Here is a 21,070-nt window from a genome sequence, read left to right on the forward strand (position 1 = left end):
GTAATTGGGTTGTATGGAAATGGCAGTGAAGGTATCAACCTTCCTGGTCAGAGGTGCCCCCCACCAAGCCAGCAGAACACAATAGTGCTGTGGAAGGCATTTCCCCATCAACATTGACTGTGTTGATAGGGGGACCTGGGAAATTTTATTTCATTCCACCCATAGTGGAAAGAAAGAAAATCAAGTCATCTATGGGCTGCTTAAGTCTAATCATCCTCTGGAACATGTGGGGGAATAGCGAAATTGGTACATTCTTATGGGTAATTGATACCAGCGCATTTGAAATTTAAAATTGTTTTGGCAGTGGTGTGATAGCTTAGGCTTCAAGACTGTGGGAAAACAAGTGAGATATTAGAAGTTGCAACTATGTCAGAGCTGGGCTCTTAGCAGCTCTCTTCTCTGTGCTCAGGCTGCTCAGCTGTCGGATAATTGTCTTTATCATCTAGTTATCATTATCTGGTTGTCAGTCCCACATACAGCCAGCCCCTTCTGGCTATTTAAACTGCCTTGTTCATACCTTTTCCTGCCTTCTCCATATATGGAGTTTCTCTGCTGTGCTCCTATGAAAGACTTTGCCCGGCTAACGTCCTTTCTGGATCTTGATATTGTTCTTCTGCCTCAGACTATGCTGATCTCTGGTCTCCTGATTACTGGCTTGTCTGACTACATGCTTTGGCTTCCGAATCCCTGGCTTATGTTTTGACTACTTTTACTGATCTGTACCATTTTTACCATTGCATTAAAAGGCAAGATTTTTACTGCATTTTTGTCTCAGTCTGATTCATGCTTCCTGACAAACAAGGAGGTAAGTTGAGTAATTTGAGCAACTTATTAGTAGTTTGCTAAATGGGGTAGACCTAGCCCACCTCTAGGTTAAGGCTTATAGAGGGTTTGTCTTGCTAATCTGCTCAAATTGGTTTCCAGATAAGGTGAAGAATTCTATTCTGTAGAATTCAGAGAATATGGGAGAGTATAGGGAGTAAGAGTACACAAAAATGTATAATAAATTAAAGTAAGAAGGTCATTTTTATTACAGAGACACGTCCCAGACATGAGATGGGATACTTTTCCGATTCTGTTAACTGTTTGCATAGATATTTGAAATTAGGAAGAACATTAGCTTGACAAATGCTGTCATTTGATTAGGTAAGGTTGATGTCTAGATATGGAAGAGGATCCATTATTCATTTCAATTCATAAAATTCTTGGGGATTATGAGCAAGGTCTGGGGGGAGGGAGACACCTACGGGCTTGAATTCTGCAGCAACTGGACTAATATAAAAAAAAAACTCGAAGAAGATTTGTCTAACACTGTTGCCTTTCTTTTCCTAAATCTGCATTGACAGGCATGGCAAATATCATGAAATAGTGTTTAAAGTTTTTTTAGCCACATTAAGCTCGATATTTGGAGCAATAAAACTTACCTTTTGTAATGTGTTTTGTAACAGATTTTTTTTATACTATGATAAAGAAAACTGTACTGGAAGAAAATGTTAGTTGCCTGGCTGTGTTGGACCTCAGTACTGAGTGACTGAACAGGTACAGCTAAGATACGTTTTAGTAGATCCACATACTTTATCTAGTTCAGTGAAAGTATTGAAGCATTGGGATGGAAGGTGTTCTGAAAGCTTCGAAACCAAGGCTCTCTAAAATACAAAACAAAGGACATTATGAAGCCTGAACTTCACATTGAAGAATGAGAAATCCAGATTTTGGGCTACCTTTGGCAAAAGAGACCCAACTTGTCAAATTAATGGGTACTTCGATCTGGCTTACGTGCTATACAAATGCAACAAATTAAAGGCGTACAGCAATGAATGATCTGTGAATAGATGATTTGCCATTGTAAAAAATGTTTTTCCTAATTAATGACTGATTAAATTGTTCTCTTTATTTATTTATTTTTCAGAACTGGCAGCAGTGATCCATATTGCATTGTGAAGATTGATGATGAGACCATCATCAGGTACAGCCCACTAAAATAAAAGTTGAACTCTAGGCAGTTAAAGTGTATCTAAATCCAACGTTTTAACAGTTTAAAAAAAACAGTTACATGCTGACACACTCCAGGAATGTCCAATATGCTTGTGCTGACAACTAAACTGTCAAGCCATCAAATGGCTGGTGTCATAATTGATCACATGTGTAGCACCATGGCAGTTGAGAATCAAACAGAGGCTAAGATGGCTGCCTTTTTGGCTGAAACGAATGCTGCCAGCTGCCATAATTGGATGGGCACTCTGTGAAATTCTGTATAGCCTATCTAGCTTAAGAAGCTTTCCCCACCCCCCATTTGGAGTGCTACTGTACAGGAGATTATAGCAGGCAGGTCTCTAAGATATGAAGAAGGATTTAGGTACCTGTTCCCTGCTTCTGCTTGTATATAAGATATGTGTCATTTTGAATGAAACCATAACTGGGTCCATTATCGACATTTTTATATTTGCCTGGAGTTCAGCTTTACCTTTCTACATTTACAGCTAAGCTTGCAAGAATCCATCTAATGAACCTTTATCTGACATTTACCAAACATAAAAGACAGTGTTAATGGCTGCCATCCAAGTCAAACATTTGGCTTTACCTATCAAAGTGCGTAGTTCATAAAACAACTACAGTCATAGTTGTCCTCTTTGTGGCCACTGGAGATTAATGAAACCAAAATAAAGTTTATATGACTGCCATTTGGAGAATAACAAAGAAGTTATAAATAGATATTGCAGCCCTGGCGTTCACAGACAAGCAGTCTAAAATGTCATATTCTCTGTATTGGATGTGTTTTATAAATTTGGAATCACAAGGGTTTTTCCAACATGAATAATTCATAAATCATATAGTTACCAGTGGGTTTTCTCGTTATGTAAATTCTGGAAACATATGCATATTTGTGGCTGGGTGTTAAGGGACTTTTAATTAGAAACAACTTTAGTGCACAGTGCAGTGGTATTCAGTTACCCACACCAGATGTCAGCTGCATTGCTGCACACAGAACAATTAAATGATAATTTTGCTTTGGTTTATTATTATGTGTTATTATTATGTGTGGTTGCAAGTGGATGTTTCTGCTGGCCTTAGTAAAGACCATTAAAGTATACAAAACCAAAATTGACAATGACATAATCGTTTACTAAATCACTGTCCTACATTAGCAATTAGTGTTATTTTTAAAATAAATTACATTTTTTTTAATGCTTTGTTGCTTACCGACCTTAATAATTTTCTGCAGCCTCTTTCTTTCTGCATGCATGTACTCCAGTAATAGCAGCATGGCTTTTCTCAGGATGGATTTTAGTAGTGGAACATACCTGTGCAAGGTATGTTGGAACAGCTGCTTGTATTCTCCATTGGCAGAGTATGTGACGGGGTGACAATACAGGAGAACAACTGGGAGATAGAGGCAGAGTGTCACCCTATAACAGGAACTTTCTGAACAAGAACCTTAATTGTACTTTGTACAATTGTACAGTTGTGGACAGTGGACATGCTATGGGAGACACAGCTGCTGCTGTAAAAAAAATGGACCATCTGGCACAGCGTTTATAAACACTGTTCAGCTGTAGGATAGAGAGTTACAAAGTATAGTTTTTTTGTTGTTGTTTTTTTTTTATGCTACATGCCCACAGGCATTTTTGCAGCCACTTCTATGAGCATTTTTGCAACTTAAAAATGCCTCTCCATGTTAACCTAAGGCCTCATGCCCACCATGGCGTTTTTGAGCTGTAAATGGCATAGGCATTTTTAATCTGCAAAAAAAAAAAGTGCTTTCCGAGGCTCCAGCGCTAGAAATGTAAAAACGGCAGTCAGTAAAAGGTGTTAAACGTGATTTAACGAGGCTTAAGGCTGTATACACAACGTTATGCCTCGTCCAGCGTTTCTCTGTCTCTATTCAAAATCAGTGGTTCCCTATGGGAGCCCATTGATTTGAATAGAAGTTGCACCAGAAGTCGGATCCAGAATATCATCACCCCATCATGCCCTGGGTGATAGCATCACAATGGGCATGCCCTCTAACTTACATCATCGGGTGGCCCCGCCCCATGCCAACATAAGTCATTGCACATGGTGGACCCAGCATTACACCGGGAAATCGCGTTGAGTCAACATCGGAAGAAGAGCGGAAGATAGCGGAGACAGAGGGCAGCGTAGAGAGAGTTCAAGAACCAGAGAGGGGAGAAGAACTGGAGAGGAAAGAACACGTCGCCAGAAGAGGCGATGTGCTCTTTCACCTCATACTAATTCACCTAGGGTGGGGGCCATGATCTGGGGAGCCCCTTGTTAAAAGGGGCTTCCAGATCACGATAAGTCCCCATCCGTAGACCCCGACAACCACCGGGCAAGGGTTGTCGGGAAGAGGCCCTTGTCCTCATCAACACGGGGACAAGGTGCTTTGGGGTGGGGGCCCCCCTCCCCAAAGCACTAACTCCCCCATGTTGAGGGCATGTTGCCTGGTATGGTCCAGGGGGGCACTCGATCAGCACACAAGTTGCGCGACTTCTGGTACGGCTTCTATTCAAATCAATGGGCTCCCATAGGGAACCATTGATTTTGAATAGAGACAGAGAAACGCTGGACCAGGTATAATGCTGTATACAGAGTTAAGCCTCGTTAAATTGCATTTAACACCTTTTACCGGCATCTGTCATTTTTACAGCTCTAGTACTGGAGCCTCAGAACGCACTGGTCCTGGGTTTTGTTGCAGCTTAAAAACGCCTATGCCATTTACAGCTCAAAAACACCATGGTGGGCATGAGGCCATAGGCTAACATAGAAAGCATTATGCTGCAAAAACGCTCATAAAAGCAGCTGTAAAAATGTCCGTGGGCATGTAGCCTTTTATTGCTGCCTTAAAAAATTTGCAAAATTTAATTTTTTTAAATTTGTCAATAAAACAATGATTGCATTACAGTATTACTAAAAGAAAGCCATATTTGCCCTGATATACATACAGCATTACTTTATCTTAGATAACGACAAAGTTATCTCCCAAGTTAAAAGTGAAAAATAATTCTGAGAACTGCTTAGAGAGGAAGACAGAGGTTTGAGGGTAAATTTAAGGCATGGGCATACCCTTTAATTGATCTCAGGCGCTCCTAGCGATTCAGTAACAGAGGAATTTCAGAAAAACTGCAATGCTTTGTATGGTTAAACACTTATGGCTTTATGTATCAACGTGTTCCCTTTTAGAGCTGAAGTTCTCATTAATCATTCAATCAGAAACTTTCAATCAGCATAATACCTTCTCTGATTAGTGGCTATGGGAGAATTATCTCCAGTTCTTAGTAAAAAAATAAAAAATTCATACTTAAAGCTAAAGTTTAGTGTTGTTTTTCTTCAGCAGGGACAGGGAAGTTGGTCAGAGTTGATGGGAAGATGGATAAAGCCAAATACATGGCAATCTTATGCCGCGTACACACGATCACAAACTTAAGTCCGCCGGACAATCCGCCCGTGTGTAGGCTCCGACGGACTTTTTTTACCCAAAAGTCCGGCGGACTAAGATTGGAGTTTTGAACACCAATCTGTCCGCCGGACTCGCATTTCGGCGGACAGTACAGCTGTGTGTGTGCCAGTCCGCCGTACTTTTGAAATGAACGGACTTTTCCCGCCTGGAGAAAAGTCCGCTCATTTTGAGCACGTCTCCAGGTAGCCGGGACCAGCGAAGGAGGCGTCGCTGGCCCGTCACCTGGTATGAACTTAAAGGGGAATCCCTACGCCAAACAAACGGCGTGGGGGTCCCACCTAGGTCCATATCGGTCCCTTATCCGAGCATGCTACCCGGCCGGCCAGGAAAGGGGGTGGGGACGAGCGAGCGCCCCCCCTTCTGAGCCATACCAGGCCGTGTGCCCTCAACATGGAGGGTGCCTTGGGGAAGGGGGGCCGTGTGGGTCTTCTCGCCGGACTCCTCCGCTATTTTCTGCTAGCTCTTTTACTAGCGGAGGAGCCCGGCTTTCTTCTTCGCCACCGCCCTCTTCTTCCGACTTCGGGGGTCTTGCCCCCCTCTTCGGTTCTTTTTGCCAGGCCACCGCGCCTTCTTCTAGCTCTTTTACAAGCAGTCTTTTGTCGCTGCTGCCGCTGTCTTCTGTCCTTCTGTTCTTCTCTTCTGGAGATGTTGCCTCGTCGCTGTCTCCGGTCACTATGACAGGATACGTGGCGTGCGGCGACTTATATAGAGACATCACCGGATGATGTCCCTGCCCGTTATGATGTCACGGTCCCAGCATCCCCTGGGACTGTGACATTATAATGGGCGGGGACATCATCCAGTGATGGCCCGGCAAGAAGAACCGAAGAGGGGGAAAAGACCCCCGAAGAGGGGGACAAGACCCCCAAAGTCGGAAAGAAGAGAGCGGCGGCAAAGAAGAAAGCCAGGCTCCTCCTCACTCGTCCCCACCCCCTTTCCTGGCCGGCCGGGTAGCGTGCTCGGATAAGGGTCTGATATGATTCTTTCCTCCGCATGTGTGGGCGAGTCCGTTCATTTCAAAAGTACGGTGGATGGTCCGCCGGACTTAGTCCGCCGTACCTAGTCCGCCGTACCTAGTCCGCCGCAAAAGTACCGTGTGTGGGCAGGTAGCTCGTTCGGAAAGTCCGGCGGAAAGTCCGCCAGACTAAGTCCGCCAGATAGTCTGATACGTGTGCACACGGCATTAGAAGGAAACCTGTTAGTCTGCAAAAGACTTGAGACTGGGTTGGATGTTTACTTTCCAGCAGGGCAACAACCCTAAACATACAGCCAGAGCTACAATGGAATCATTTAGATCGAAGCAGATTCATGTGTTAGAATGGCCCAGTCAAAGGGCAGACCTAAATCCAATTTGGAATCTGTGGAAAAACTTGAAAATTGCTGTTCACTGACGCTCCCCATCCAATCTGACAGAGCGTGAGCTAGTTTGAATGGGCAAAAATGTCTACAAAGTATTAATTCAGGCGGGCTGAATACAAATGCATGCCACACTTTTCACATATTTATTTGTAAAAAAAATTTAAAACCATTTATCATTTTCCTTCCATTTCACAATTATGTGCCACTTTGTGTTGGTCTACCACCTAAAAATTCCAATAAAATACATTTACGTTTTTGGTTGTCAAATGGAAAAATTTGGAAAATTTCAAGGGGTATGAATACTTTTTCAAGGCACTGTAATTACTATCTCCAGTGGTGATTTCAAACAAAATATCAATAAAGTTCAGTTTTATGGCAGTTAAAAATTCAAAAACGTAGGAACCCCTTGTTCCCCCTTAGAATGATTTATTTATGTGGTATTAGTGAATACAGACACAGCATGACTTCCACTTGCTCCCAGTGATCGTAAAGCAAGATGGCACAAAGAGTGTGGTTTAAGAGATGAAAAAGAATTATGAAACATTCATAAATCGTAAAATCTTTTCCCAGAAACAATAGATCCCATGCATTGGATCCATATACACGATATTGTTGTAGGATTGGGTGACTGTCATCTCATAGTTAGCGTTAGACCATACTACTATATTCTGTTTTGATAGGAAAATAAAAAAGATACTAGTAGTAAATTTGTTATTTTTTAACTTACAGATGTATTTACATTTGAATTCTTTTTTCTATCCTCTTACAATTATTTAGCCTAAAAAGGCTCTCACACTTCGACTCTTCAGTTGGCCATTTCAGAGTTGCTTTGTTAGTGTCTATAAAACTAGCTATAACGCTATTCCTCCTATTCTATTAGCTCAATTTAATGTTCTAAAGGAATAAACAATGACTGTGATCTTTGCATAGGACAGCAACAGTGTGGAAGACTCTATCACCATTCTGGGGAGAAGAATACAAAGTCCACCTTCCACCCAACTTCCATTCCGTCTCTTTTTATGTCATGGATGAAGATGCGCTTAGGTAATTATTTTTGTTTTATATATGTAGCATATTCATGCAAAGTTGAACATTAGAAAATCCGAATTCAGTTTTTTTAGATGCTTCATAAATGTTTTATTGATTGCAAAAAGACACATTTTAATTCTATATGTAAATATGGTTAATATGCCCTACAGCTAATTTTAAAATGCAAATTTTCAGGAAACAATAGTGCACACAAACACAATATATACCCACATTTTTGGTAAAATGTAAAATAGGATTACACTAAATCGATAACTAACATGCTATTCTTTAAAACTGCACATGTTCATGAAATGGCGACAAACTATGATACATTAAATTATCCATAGGTGAGGTTTTAACTTCCTTTTCAGGTTACCAGTTTAGAGCTACACAGGAGCTCTAGAATTAATGCCCTCACTCTGATGTTTGCAACGATACCTCACATTTGTGGTGTGATCACCTTTTATATATGTGTTTGGAACCTAAGTATGCATTTGTAATTTGTGCATGAGCACAGAGGGATGGAAAACTTTAATTTTATTTAAATGTTATTCATTTTATTTACATTTTTTACACTGTCTCTTTAAATTTTATTTTTGGATCAACTTTATTGCTATCACAAGGAATGAACAACATTCCTAGTGATAGCATGGGTACATTTTACTGAGAGAACTCGAGTCTTTTAGACCCCAGATCTTTCCTCTGCCCTCAAAGCTTCTGATCAAACCAAGATTGTTTTATCAGATGCTTTAAAAGCTGATAACCGCTTGTAAACAACAAACTAAAGTGGGAATTGACTAAATCCTCATCGCTTCCAGTTTCTGATATCATAGAGGAGGGGCGAGAAGGAATGTACTTGCCTTTTCTCTTCTAGCTGCTGAGCCAACAGGTGGCAATGATTCCAGGCTCACCGATCACATCGCCTTGCCTTGTACAGGTGATCAGGCGGTTGTAGGGCCGCTTGGATCACCTCTGCAAAAAAGTCCTGCACTAGCCACAAATTCTGATACCAGGATCATGGCTGCCGCTACAGCCATAATCTTGGTATATACATTTCAACCCAAGGATGTACAGTTATGCCCTAAACGTGCAAAGTGGTTAAAGAGCACCTGTGGTAAAAAAAAAAAACAGATTTTTTTTATTTTCTATTAATTAGTGTAGCACCCTCTACCTTTAGGTAGGTACTCGAGTAGTGGGTTTTTGTGTATACTGCCAGTACAGGTAAATTTAGGCAGACCTATGCTGTGAGCTAGGCCTGTTTGTTTTGATATGGGGGAACGGGAGTGGTTTAGTGTGCTTCAGCTCTTGGGTGCCTCCTCTGGTTTTCAGAAGGTTCTGGAAAAGAGGCAGGGCAGAGAGCTGGAGTGCATGGTTTGTATACGGGAGCTCTGACCAATCCCAAACTAGGATTGGCAGGGGGCAGGCCTCCTACATATACCCATAGTCAGCCTGCTGTGGGAGGAGTTGTCAGGTGGATGAACTGAATGATGGAGTGTAAGCCCTTGTACACACGGTCGGACATTCCGACAACAAAATTCATCGGATTTTGTCTGACGGATTTTGTCCGAAACTGGTGTTGCATACACACGGTCGGATAAAGTTGTCGGAAAATCCGATCGTTCCTAACGTGATGACATAATTTAGTTACGACGGGACTACATTCAGGCTAGTAGCCAATAGCTTTGGTCTAGGAATTTGATCTGAGTATGCGTGGCACATTGTCTGATCGTAATTCTCTACAAATGATCGGACAAAGTCCGATCGGATCATGTTATCGGAAGATTTTATAGCCCAGCTCTAAAACTTTGTCGGTCACGGTGGGCGGGTGTACCTCAGGCTGGGAGCTCAGGAGCTGGGAGGGAGCATCTCATTACACAGTCATTTAGAGGTGTCCTGGAAAAGGAGCAGGAAAGAGAACAGTTGGGAGCATGTCCAGGCAAGTCATTCAGGAGGGATCTATGCTGGGGTCGATGCGTGAGAAGCACAGTGTGAAGCTCTGGGAGAGACATGCCAGCAGTTGGATGTGGAGCCAGAGGGAGAGACTGTGGTGTTTTGGAGTCAAGTCCCTATATAAAGTGTTCCTGACAGTAAGTAATACAGCTGGGCATGGCAAAATCTTAGACATGTATTTATAGTAGTAAGAAAGGGTAGATGCATCACCATCTGCTTATAGCATTCTTATAACAGGTTCTGTTTAAAAGAGATATATGGGTTTCTTTGTTTTTTTGGATTCATAATTACCTGGTTGGATGCAGCATCGGCCCGATACTGCATCTGTCCTCTGATCACTGAGAAGTGACCAATCAAACACCACCGATCACTCGGCTCTCACAGCTCCCCAAGCAGAGAGTTGAGAGGCTGAGCCAGGTACTGGTCCAGGGATCTTGGCGGATCCTGATTCTATGGTCGTGATGACGCCAAAACCTGGACCACCTCTGTGACATCAGCAGAGAGCCGACTTCAGCCCACTCTCTGCTGAAAACGGTTCACAGGAGTGCAGAAAAAAACTGCACTCCTGGGATTCATAGGAGAACTACAGCCAAGCAAGCTTTGGCTGTACTTCTCCTTTAACTATTGTTTAGGTGGGAACAGAAGATCTCTTACAGAGGATCACATTATCAGGACTTAAAATCAATTTGAATATTTGAATGTATGCATAGCATCATTGAAAAGGGATCATTTTGCACAGAATGCACTGATGTAGGTAAAATTAAGAATCCCTACCTAAAAACATAATTTATTATGTTGTAGGTGTTCAGCAGCGACCATAAGGTCACAACCCTGTAGTAGAAAATATAGTGGAATTCTAGGCAAATCTTTAAAAGGCTTTACTAGTGCATTGCAGATTTCTTCATCATTGCTAGTTAAAGCAAAGCACATACCTTTCCTTTGCTCCCCCATCCCTTGGTTTAGCCTTTGTTATACTTCCTGCAACCACAGACAGCGTTGACAGGGGGCGGTCATCCCCGCTGAGGGAAGACCAACCACTAACGATGATCGTGTTTAAAATCCAGCAGGCTGGTTGTACCCAAGTTGATCAATCAACTTGGTACATTCAGCCGGCCCATACATGGTTTGAATATTGGCCAGTCCCTACTGTACCAGCTGAGATTCGAACTAGTCTATGACCAACATTACTCCCCTTGATTTTTTCTGTGACGGTGCTGGTGATTGGTCCAGTGCTGTCAACTGAGGATGCTGAGAGTTCTCAGCCCAGTGTAAGCTGCAGTTAGAGCAACCTGTAGCTTACACAGGTCTTCCTTTCTTTGCACGAATAACTGACTGGCAGCGGGGGAGCAAAGGAAATGTGAGTATGTGCAGCTTAGAAGTGGGAAATTAAAGCAGACCTGTTGCTTTGCCTTGTATGAGAAAAACACAATGGATAGTCTCAGTGACCAATAGTAAGGCACAGGAGGCAACAAAGATTGTTCTTGATTTCTCAAGTCAGTATCTGCCTATTAGAGCACCCCAGGATTCAGGGCTCCCAGGAAGCTGTGGAATTATTTGAAAGGTTTATGTAGGCACATACATTATAGGCATGTAATACAAAGAAGAAAATACAAAGAAAATCTTAACAACATAATTACATTATATTGAAGAAAATTTGTTTTTGGAAGCCTTCAGTACAAATTTGTTACCATGCAGAACTCCGGAAGGCAGTACACAACTTTTCTGGGAAGCATGAATTGATTAGTAAATCAGAATCTCCAGGAGCGGAATGAGGTTCATTAGTGTCTTAGCCAAGATGATTACAAATTATTTGAATTCCACAGAGTATTTGTCCCTTTCTACAGAACACGTTTGCAAATGAAAAGAGCTTGAACCTTCATAATGAGCCATGGATAAACAACGCAATGTAGAAAACACACACTCCTTCATTCCTGCTGAATAGTGAATTAAGTATGGAATATTTTTGCAGGGGAAACCGGGTATAGTGTAGTAAATGGAATAAAAAAAAAACCCTGATATACCAGATAACTGACAAGCTTTCTCACATCCTGCCACCTACTGTTGTTTCTGAACCATAATATGTATGTGTGTGTGTGTGTGTGTGTGTGTGTGTGTGTATATATATATATATATATATATATATATATATATATATATATATATGCAGTTGTGCTCATAAGTTTACATACCCTGGCAGAATGTATGATTTCTTGGCCATTTTTCAGAGAATATGAATGATAACACAAAAACTTTTCTTTCACTCATGGTTAGTGTTTGGCAGAAGCCATTTATTATGAATTAACTGTGTTTACTCTTTTTAAATCATAATGGCAACAGAAACTACCCAAATGACCCTGATCAAAAGTTTACATACCCTGGTGATTTTGGCCTGATAACATGCACACAAGTTGAAACAAAGGTATGAATGGCTATTAAAGGTAACCATCCTCACCTTAGATTTGTTTGCTTGTAATTAGTGTGTGTGTATAAGGCTACTTTCACACTGGGGCGGGCGGGCGTCAGCAGTAAAGTGGCGCTTTTTATAGCTGCGCTTTACCGTCATTTTAGTGGCGCTATTCAGCAGTTAGCGGGGTGCTTTTAACTAAAAAAAGGGTTAAAAGCAGCGCTTTGCCAGCGGTTTGGCGGCACTACCCCATTGATTTCAATGGGCAGGGGAGCTTTAGGAGCAGTGTATAGACCACTCCTACAGCGATGCAAAGATGCTGCTTGCAGGACTTTTTTTTTTTTTATCATCCTGCAAGTGCACTGCTCCAGTGTGAAAGCACTTGGGCTTTCACACTGGAGAGACAGGAGAGGCTCTTTACAGGCACCATGCAGGCACTATTTTTACCGTTGTAGTGCCTGTAAAGCACTCCAGTGTGAAAGTAGCCTAAAAGGTCAATGAGTTTCTGGACTCCTGACAGACCCCTGCATCTTTTATCCAGTGCTGCACTGACATTTCTGGATTCTGAGTGATGGGGAAAGTATAAGAATTGTCAAAGGATCTGTGGGAAAAGGTATTTAAACTGTATAAAACAGGAAAGGGTATATAAAAAGATATCCAAGGAATTGAGAATGCCAATCAGCAGTGTTCAAACTTTAATCAAGAAGTGGAAAATGAGGGGTTCTGTTGAAACCAAACCACGGTCACGTAGACCAACTCGAATTTCAGCCACAACTGCCAGGAAAATTGTTTGGGATAACAAATAACTTCAGGTGAAATACAGGACTCTATGAAAACATGTGGTGTGGCTGTTTCAAGATGCACAATAAGGAGGCACTTGAAGAAAGATGTGCTGAATGGTCGAGTCGCCAGAAGAAAGCCATTACTATGTAAATGCCACAAAGTATCCCGCTTACAATATGCCAAACAGCACAGAAACAAGCCTCAAACCTTCTAGTACAAAGTCATTTGGAGTGATGAGACCAAAATTTAGCTGTTTGGCCAAAATTGATGGCAAGATGAACGCATTATGTTATCAAAAATACTGGAGGAACATTTGCATTCATCAGTTAGGAAGCTGCGCATGGGACGTACTTGGACATTCCAACATGACAATGATCCAAAACACAAGGCCAAGTCGACCTGTCATTGCCTACAGCAGAATAAAGTGAAGGTTCTGGAGTGGCCATCTCGGTCTCCTGAGCTCAATATCACTGAGCCACTTTGGGGAGATCTCAGACATGCAGTTCATGCAAGACAGAGCAAGAATTTACAGGAACTGGAGGCTTTTTGGCAAGAGGAATGGGCAGCTTTACCATCTGAGAAGATAAAGAGCCGTATCCACAAATACCATAATGGACTTCAAGCTGTCATTGATGTTAAAGGGGGCAAAACACGGTATTAAGAACTGGGGTATGTAAACTTTTGATCAGGGTCATTTGGGTAGTTTCTGTTACCATTATGATTTAAAAAGAGTAAACACAATTGATTCATAATAAATGACTTCAGCCAAACACTAATGAGTGAAAGAAAAGTTTTTGTGTTATCACTCCTATTCTCTGAAAAGAAATCATCAATTCTGTCAGGGTATCTAAACTGATGATCACAACTGTGTATGTATCTATCTATCTACCTATCTATATAAATGGATGGATGGATAGATAGATATACTGTATATAAATGGTATGCAAAAATCTGTATAATTAAAGGGGCAAGTTTTTTTTTATTTTATATCTAAATGGAACCACAGTAGTTCCACACAACCAAGTTTTCCAGGTCTGTCTTTGTCCCACATTTGTTCTATAACTTAATTTTGATTGCATTATGAAGAAACAGAGGAAGTAAGCCTCCATGTTGGGTAGGTCTTTTCATATATGCTCTATCACATATTCCCTTTGTGTTGTACAGAAAAAGCTACAAAAAAAAGAACCCTGAATGTTTTAGGTTTTGTGTAGAATGTGCCCTGTATGTTGTGTTTCGATTTTGATCATGGGTAACTGGATCTTTATATACAAGGGTTTGGATCATTTACAAATAGGGATAGATGTATAAGATTAATGATAACTAGACGTAAAGGATGGAGAAAGGGAAACTAGGGGAAGAGGAAAGGATCTACTATCTATGCTGGCACATTCATTCTGATTTTAAGCCATACACACCAGGTCGCAGCCCGTCTTCTTTTTTATTTTTTATTTTTTTTATTTTTTTTAGTCCATATATTATTTATTGAAAACATTTTTTTGTACAACAAATACAATAGAAAGAAAAACATCACAATTCACAACAAGCCACATCCAAAAATCCAAGCAAAATGCCACGTTAAATACACACATTCTACTTTATTCCATCCCATCCATCTTGTCCGAAAAGAAAAATCATACCAACAAATAGCATCTTTCATATTCTCATCAGTTCAGTACCATTCCAGATTCCTGACACCATGCCAGCTAAACCTTTTTAAATTTATTTAAATCTCCCCTATTCTAAAAGGTCAATAGCTCTAATTTGAAATTCAAATTGACCATTTTCCAGTATCTGTCAATGTATGTGGCAAAACCTACTTTTGTGTAATTAATTTTCTAGCAGGGAACAATATTCTACCTAGCCTCAATCTCAGACCAATCTGACCCTCTGGAACTTCTAGGTGCCAAAAAATGCATGTAGAGTATACGGAATATATTTAACATTTGTTTTAAAAATAGTATTAATATGATGAATAATATCTTTCCAATAGCTTACCCACTTAGCAATGTCTCCAAATAAGATGTATGAAATTGCCCAGGGCCTGTCCATAGCTAGTACTTTTAGGATTATCCCAAAAGCCTGCTTTATAAAGTGAATGGTTGGACAATAAATACCTGAGTTACTCTTTCAGGAGCCATCAAAATATAATATTTCTGACCACTCATCCTTGTCAAAATTTCCTATGTCTCAAGACATTTCTGCATTTTATGGGATATTTCATCAGGAAGTTATGAATAAAAATCTTGCATACAGAAGAAATAATACCCTTTGTATGATATGACATCACCACATACTTTTTTATTGGAATCTTAGATCACAGGTGTTGTCTTCTTCTGGAAACCTATTGAATGAAAAGTTTCAATACCCATAGAAACTTTTCATTTTAGGAAACCTTTACTATACAATTGTTCAAACCTTAAGTGCTTGTTCACACCTTGTGCAGTGACCCTTATTTTTCTCCATTTGATTAATGTGGGTCACTGCAAGGATTCATAGAAAACAATGATTTTCTATTTTCCTTACTTTCTAGCTATCTATATATATATATATATATAACTGCATGCAAATGCACATTATGGCACATGCATTTTCGGTGAATTTTTTATGTACAATATAGTGTGATAGAACTCTAAAATACCCTGTTGTTTCCGGAGGGCAAATCCCTCCAATTTTGCCAATTCAGTATACATGTACCCCAAACAGGTGTAAAAGAAGAAGTATTATCTATTCTATTTATTTAACTAATCTCTAGATTTTGTTTATCATTTGGAAAAAAAAAAGTACAGAAGATCCTCCTTTCCAGTAGCACCTTTGGAAGATCCACCTCTCCCACACTTGCACTAATCAACAGATACACAGGGTGGATCCCCTAAACCCAGCTTGAAAAATCTTGCGCCTGAACCACTCTAGGATTGTGCACAATATATCTGTTAATACAAGCTCCTGCAATAACTTTCCACAAGTAGAATGACAGCTTGGAGACCACATCCCAGGAGGAGGATATTTGTCCATTTCAGGCATTGTAACCCAGTTAAACTACTGCCGGGGTGTGCAACTGGTGAACCTCCAGCTGTTGCCAAACTACTGTACAAGTCCCATCATGCCTCTGCCTCTGGGTGTCAAGCTTGCGGCTGTTGGAGTCTTGCTATGCCTCATGGGACTTGTAGTTCTGCAACAGCTGGAGGTCAGCTAATTGCATATCCCTGCTCTACTTTCATGGCTTTCATCGCTTCAATATTTTTATTATAATACAGGATTTATATAGCGCCGCAGTTTACGCAGCACTTTACATTGTAAAGGGGGACAGAAGAGAACAATTCAAGACGAGGGTTAGGTGGGAAAAATAAACAAAAATATCTACCACAATTTACATGAATATGCAATATTCATAGATTGTAATGTTTAAATAGAATCTTTCCCTGCGGACAGTGTATATGTCCAAGCTTGGTTTTAAAAGAAGGAAAAAAATAAATCCTGAACTAAGTCACTCTAGGAAACACAATGCCTGCATCTTTTACTCCCAATTCCCACAAAAGAAAAAGATAAAATTCCAGTACCTTGAAGAACCATCAGGTGTAATATTTTCCTTTCTTTTCAATCCATGCAAGTGCATCAGTTGGTTATCCAAAAAATAGGTTTCTCCTATAGCAATAAATCTCAGTCCTTCAGGACAGAACATAGCATATAGCACTTTCAGCTTCTGCAAACATTTTTCAATTTCCTGGAACTAAGCTCTTTTTCTTCATGCCTCAGCAGAGAAATCGGGATATAATGATATCTTTGTACCATTTATTGTAATATTCTCAAGGCATCGTGCTCCCTGCAAAACATGATGAGCATTCCCAATGCAAACATGAAAGAAGAAAATGCATCTCTCATAAACACACAGAGAAACCATTTCTCAATATACTCCTTTATATTGCCACTTCAGCTTTTTATGGAGCTCCGACAATTCTAATGTTATTCTGACGTAGTCAGTTTTCGGTATTTTTTGCTTTATCATTATTAGCATTCTTCTTTTGCTTAAGATGATACATATATAGACAAGTAGGGATTTGCTCCAGGCCATTCCTCCCTACAGCCAAACACTGGGTGCCAAAGGCAAACGAGCCATCCACACTCTCAAACTCAATCTCAATGTAGGGATAAGGAACCACTGTACACCAAAAGGGTTACTGACATCCACTTATATTGCATTAGACATCCACAGGCATTAGAGTGATTGTTCCTACCCCAGGACCCCCTACACACACACACACACATATTTCACCCATTAGGACTTAGTTGTAGAGTTGGGAAGTTTCATAGTAATGACTCTTGATGTTTTATACAATAAATGTGGACGTTGGTGATCCTTCAAGTTTGCCATACCTTATTCCTACAATTATACAAACAATCAGGTCCATAAATATTGGGTGTCGACACAATTCTAATCTTTTTGGCTCTATACCACAATGGATTTGAAATTAAACAAACAAGATGTGCTTTAACTGCAGACATTCGGCTTTCATTTTAGGGTATTTACATCCAAATCAGGTGAACGGTGTAGGAATTACAACAGTTTATATATGTGCCTCCCACTTTTTAATGGACCAAAAGTAATGGGACAATTGGCTGCTCAGCTGTTCCATGGCCAGGTGTGTGTTATTACCTCATTATCCCATTTACAAGGAGCAGATAAAAGGTCCAGAGTTCATTTCAAGTATGCTATTCGCATTTGGAATCTGTTGCTATCAACTCTCAATATGAGATCCAAAGAGATGGCAAAAACATTAGGTGTTCCCAAATCAACAGTTTGGCAGTTAAACATCTTGTTTCTTTCATTTCAAATCCATTGTGGTAGTGTATAGAGCTAAAAAGATTAGAATTGTGTTGATGTCCCAATATTTATGGACCTGACTATATTGTTTTAAACCTTTAGATCACATCCACCATGTCACTTATTCTTTTTTCCAAAACCAATATTTCTTTCCTGATTTATTTTTAGGTAATTCCAAATAAGTTATAGGAATGTAATTGGTGCACAAAATTGGTGTGCATGCCTTTACTTATCATGGTCAAAATAGAGGTAGATTCAGGAGAAATCCAGGGTGAGTCTAATAAGTCCATTGCTGCCGCTAAATGAGCCAGCACAGAACCCCACCTAATGCAGGATACTCGGAGCGGGACATCACATCCACTTGTGATGCTATTTGGAAAACACCCCTGAACTTTAATCTTTACATTTTTACTCTGCCCTCTCTGTTAGGCCTCATGCACACCGGATGTTTTTGGATGTTTTTATAGCTGCTGTTTTTGGCTTTTTTTCTACAGTCAATAAACTCTCCAGCATATTATCCTATGTGTCCATGCACATGTAGGCTGTTATCAACTGTTTTTGGCTGGGGCATTATTTGGCTGTAAAAAAAAACCCAAAACTAGTGGGTTCTGAGAAGAGTTTTTCAGTTGTAAAAATGCTCTAATGTTAAAAAACGCAGATTTTTAACATTTTTGATCCCATTAAAAAAAAACGGTAACGCTAAAAAACACTGAAACACAAAAAAAACGCTATTGCAAAAACACTGAAAAACGTTGAAAAACTCATCGCAAAGCTACTGGCATTTTTATAACGTTATAATAACAACCAGGGTGCATGAGGCCTTAATCTTTTAAACACTGCCATCTGTGGGCCCCAGTGAATCACATGTTGCAGGATTAAGGAAGACTGGTTCAAAAGATCCCAAAGGTTCATGACATTCCATGATTCAAAGCACTGGCTCTTAAGCCTTGTACACACGATCGGATTTTCCGCAGACAAAGCATCAGACTTTTGTCCGAAGGGCATGTGTCGTGAACGTGTCTTGCATACAAACGGTACACAATTGTCGGCCAACAAACACAAATGTAGTGACATACTAGACGTACTACGAGCCGATAAAGAGGAAGTTCAATTGTCATGTGCCACGCTTTGGTTTCCTTCTGCTAATTTTGTGTTAGTAGAAGTTTTGTGAGTGTTGATTCACGCTTTCCAGTTCGTGCTTTTCACAGTTCGTTTCTGATGGCCATTCGTCAACCAGTCATGTTGCGGAATCGGAGGAGAGAACGTGTTATTGTTGGGCTTGGAGTTATTGGTTTGACCCAAGTCCAGTCCAGGAACGGGAGGAGGAAGATTTCTTGGACAAAAAATTGGTTGCTTAATCGTGACCAATTATTTCATATGCCTTTTTTCTGCGGGAGCTTCAGGAGAATAATCCAGATGATTTTCTTTTCTTATCTCCAGATGACATACCCCTGCTTTTACCATCTCTTGGCATTGGTGACCCCCTATATTGGGGTAGAGAACCTCGGCTCTCCAGCTGTTTTGAAACTGCAAGTCCCATGAGATATTGCAAGACCCTAACAATCACAGGTATGACTCCTAGAGGCAGAGGCATGATGGGATTTGTAGTTTCAAAACAGCTGGAGAGCGGAGGTTCCCTACCCCTGCCCTATATTAAGAAGCAGGATACATGAATGCGGCTTGCCATCACTCCTGAGTAAAGGCTCATAGCCACCTTGCTATACTTGGTGATGGGGAGAAGTCTCCAGGACCTCAAGTTTACCACTGGGATCTCCCCCGCAGGCTCTGGGACACATTATTCCAGACCCTTGCTCAGCCATTATTCAAGTCCTGCAGAAGGACTATATTCAGGTAAGTTTTTGCCTTTAACATCACATTCTATGTATTTAATGTTTGTTAATGTATTTATTAATTTCTTGATTCCATAATTAACATTATTGAAATATGTTCTCTTTATTCTCATGCATGCTGTAGGCTTTTCTTGCTCCTTTTTTGGCCTACATGCATCGTTTCCTTCACTAACCTCCCCAGCATGCTATCCTGGGCCCATACACACATAGCCTAGTAACTTAACAATGTATTTTGTCAGCTACATTTTTATGCTTACCCTAAACACCCCCTAAAATGTGTCCAAATGTTATTGTTTTGCTCCAATTCAGGCAGAGTGCAAGAGGTAATTTTTTTGGGCCCAAACTCATTTGTAACCCCTCCCCCCAAAATGCTAAGTCAACAGATACAAATACTCTATATGCTGCCTTTGGCAAACCCATAAACACTAGCCCTCTTTTGTGGTCATATTTCTGTAGAAATTCACCCAACCTTGTAGTGCAAGGGCCTGCCCGATTACCTACAAACTGTAACATAGACAGTTTTTGTCTCCTATTATATTGATATGTAATGAAATGTCAAAATGTGCTCCAATTTTGACAGTGTGTATCCATAGTTTTAGATTATGACACTTCTTACCTCCCCTGGGCTGCCAATAATGTAGGTAAGGAGGGGCTGGCTAAAGTATCCCAGATTATTTATACAAACAGCTCTCATGGAAGTGGAGAAGGTTACCTGTCCAAAACATCTACCCATTTCCTCCCCCCACCAGAACATTTTGATAATGTGCCACCAGAGGGGGAGATGAATCGGATAAGTCGACCTTACCCTTTTGTCTTTAAATACATATTTAAGGTCTCTCCTTATGTTGGCTAACCATGTCTGTTTCAAATCTGCTTGTAATGCTATGTGCAGAAGTAATCATTTTTATTTTATTTTTTTAATCTATAGTTTCCTTCACACCCACAGCAATGGCAGGACGTTGCAGCCCAGTTCCAGCACCAGTGGAATTTTCCCAACTGTGGTGGTGCCAATGATGGAAAACATTTCTGTATTGTCCCACCACCCAACTCGGGCTCATAATATTTTAATTATAAGGGCTTTTGCAGCATAGTCATGCTAGCTTTAGTGTCTGCCACATATGAGATCCTGTATCTGGATGTTGGGAAGAACAGCCACAGCTCTGATGGAGGAGTCATTATGCAGACAGAGTTCTACAAGCGGCTCCAGAATGGCACCTTAAACTTGCCACCTGCTGAGGAGAATATTGAGGGCCTCAAGTTTGTATTTGTTGCAGATGAGGCCTTTGCTCTGGGGGAACATCTTATGAAGCCGTTTCCTATGAGCAACCTCACCCCAGAGCAGGGAATATTTAACTACTCTCCTGCCAGAAAGGTGGGTGAAAACGCATTTGTCATCCTCATCAGTCATTTCAAGCTGT

At 40.6% G+C, this 21,070-nt stretch overlaps 1 protein-coding gene across 4 annotated transcripts in view; it reads left to right on the top strand.

The window, feature by feature from the left end:
• The window catches only part of LOC143958930 (ras GTPase-activating protein 4-like), a 238,831-nt gene that overhangs the window by 81,445 nt on the left and 136,316 nt on the right, over nucleotides 1–21,070 (top strand). For 3 of the 4 annotated variants that reach the window (XR_013270146.1, XM_077467919.1, XM_077467917.1), the window contains exons 2-3: nucleotides 1,910–1,966; nucleotides 7,748–7,861. Coding sequence is in view for 3 of the 4 variants with exons in the window: in XM_077467919.1 (XP_077324045.1) it covers nucleotides 1,910–1,966; nucleotides 7,748–7,861 (171 nt within the window). In the remaining variant the exon portion in view is untranslated. The remainder of the gene's footprint in view (nucleotides 1–1,909; nucleotides 1,967–7,747; nucleotides 7,862–21,070) is intronic. The other variant, XM_077467918.1, reaches the window with a different exon arrangement.

This window comes from Lithobates pipiens, unplaced genomic scaffold, assembly GCF_037356315.1.
Source record: "Lithobates pipiens isolate NorthernLeopardFrog02 unplaced genomic scaffold, aLitPip1_a1.2 Scaffold_65, whole genome shotgun sequence".
NCBI lineage: Eukaryota > Metazoa > Chordata > Amphibia > Anura > Ranidae > Lithobates > Lithobates pipiens.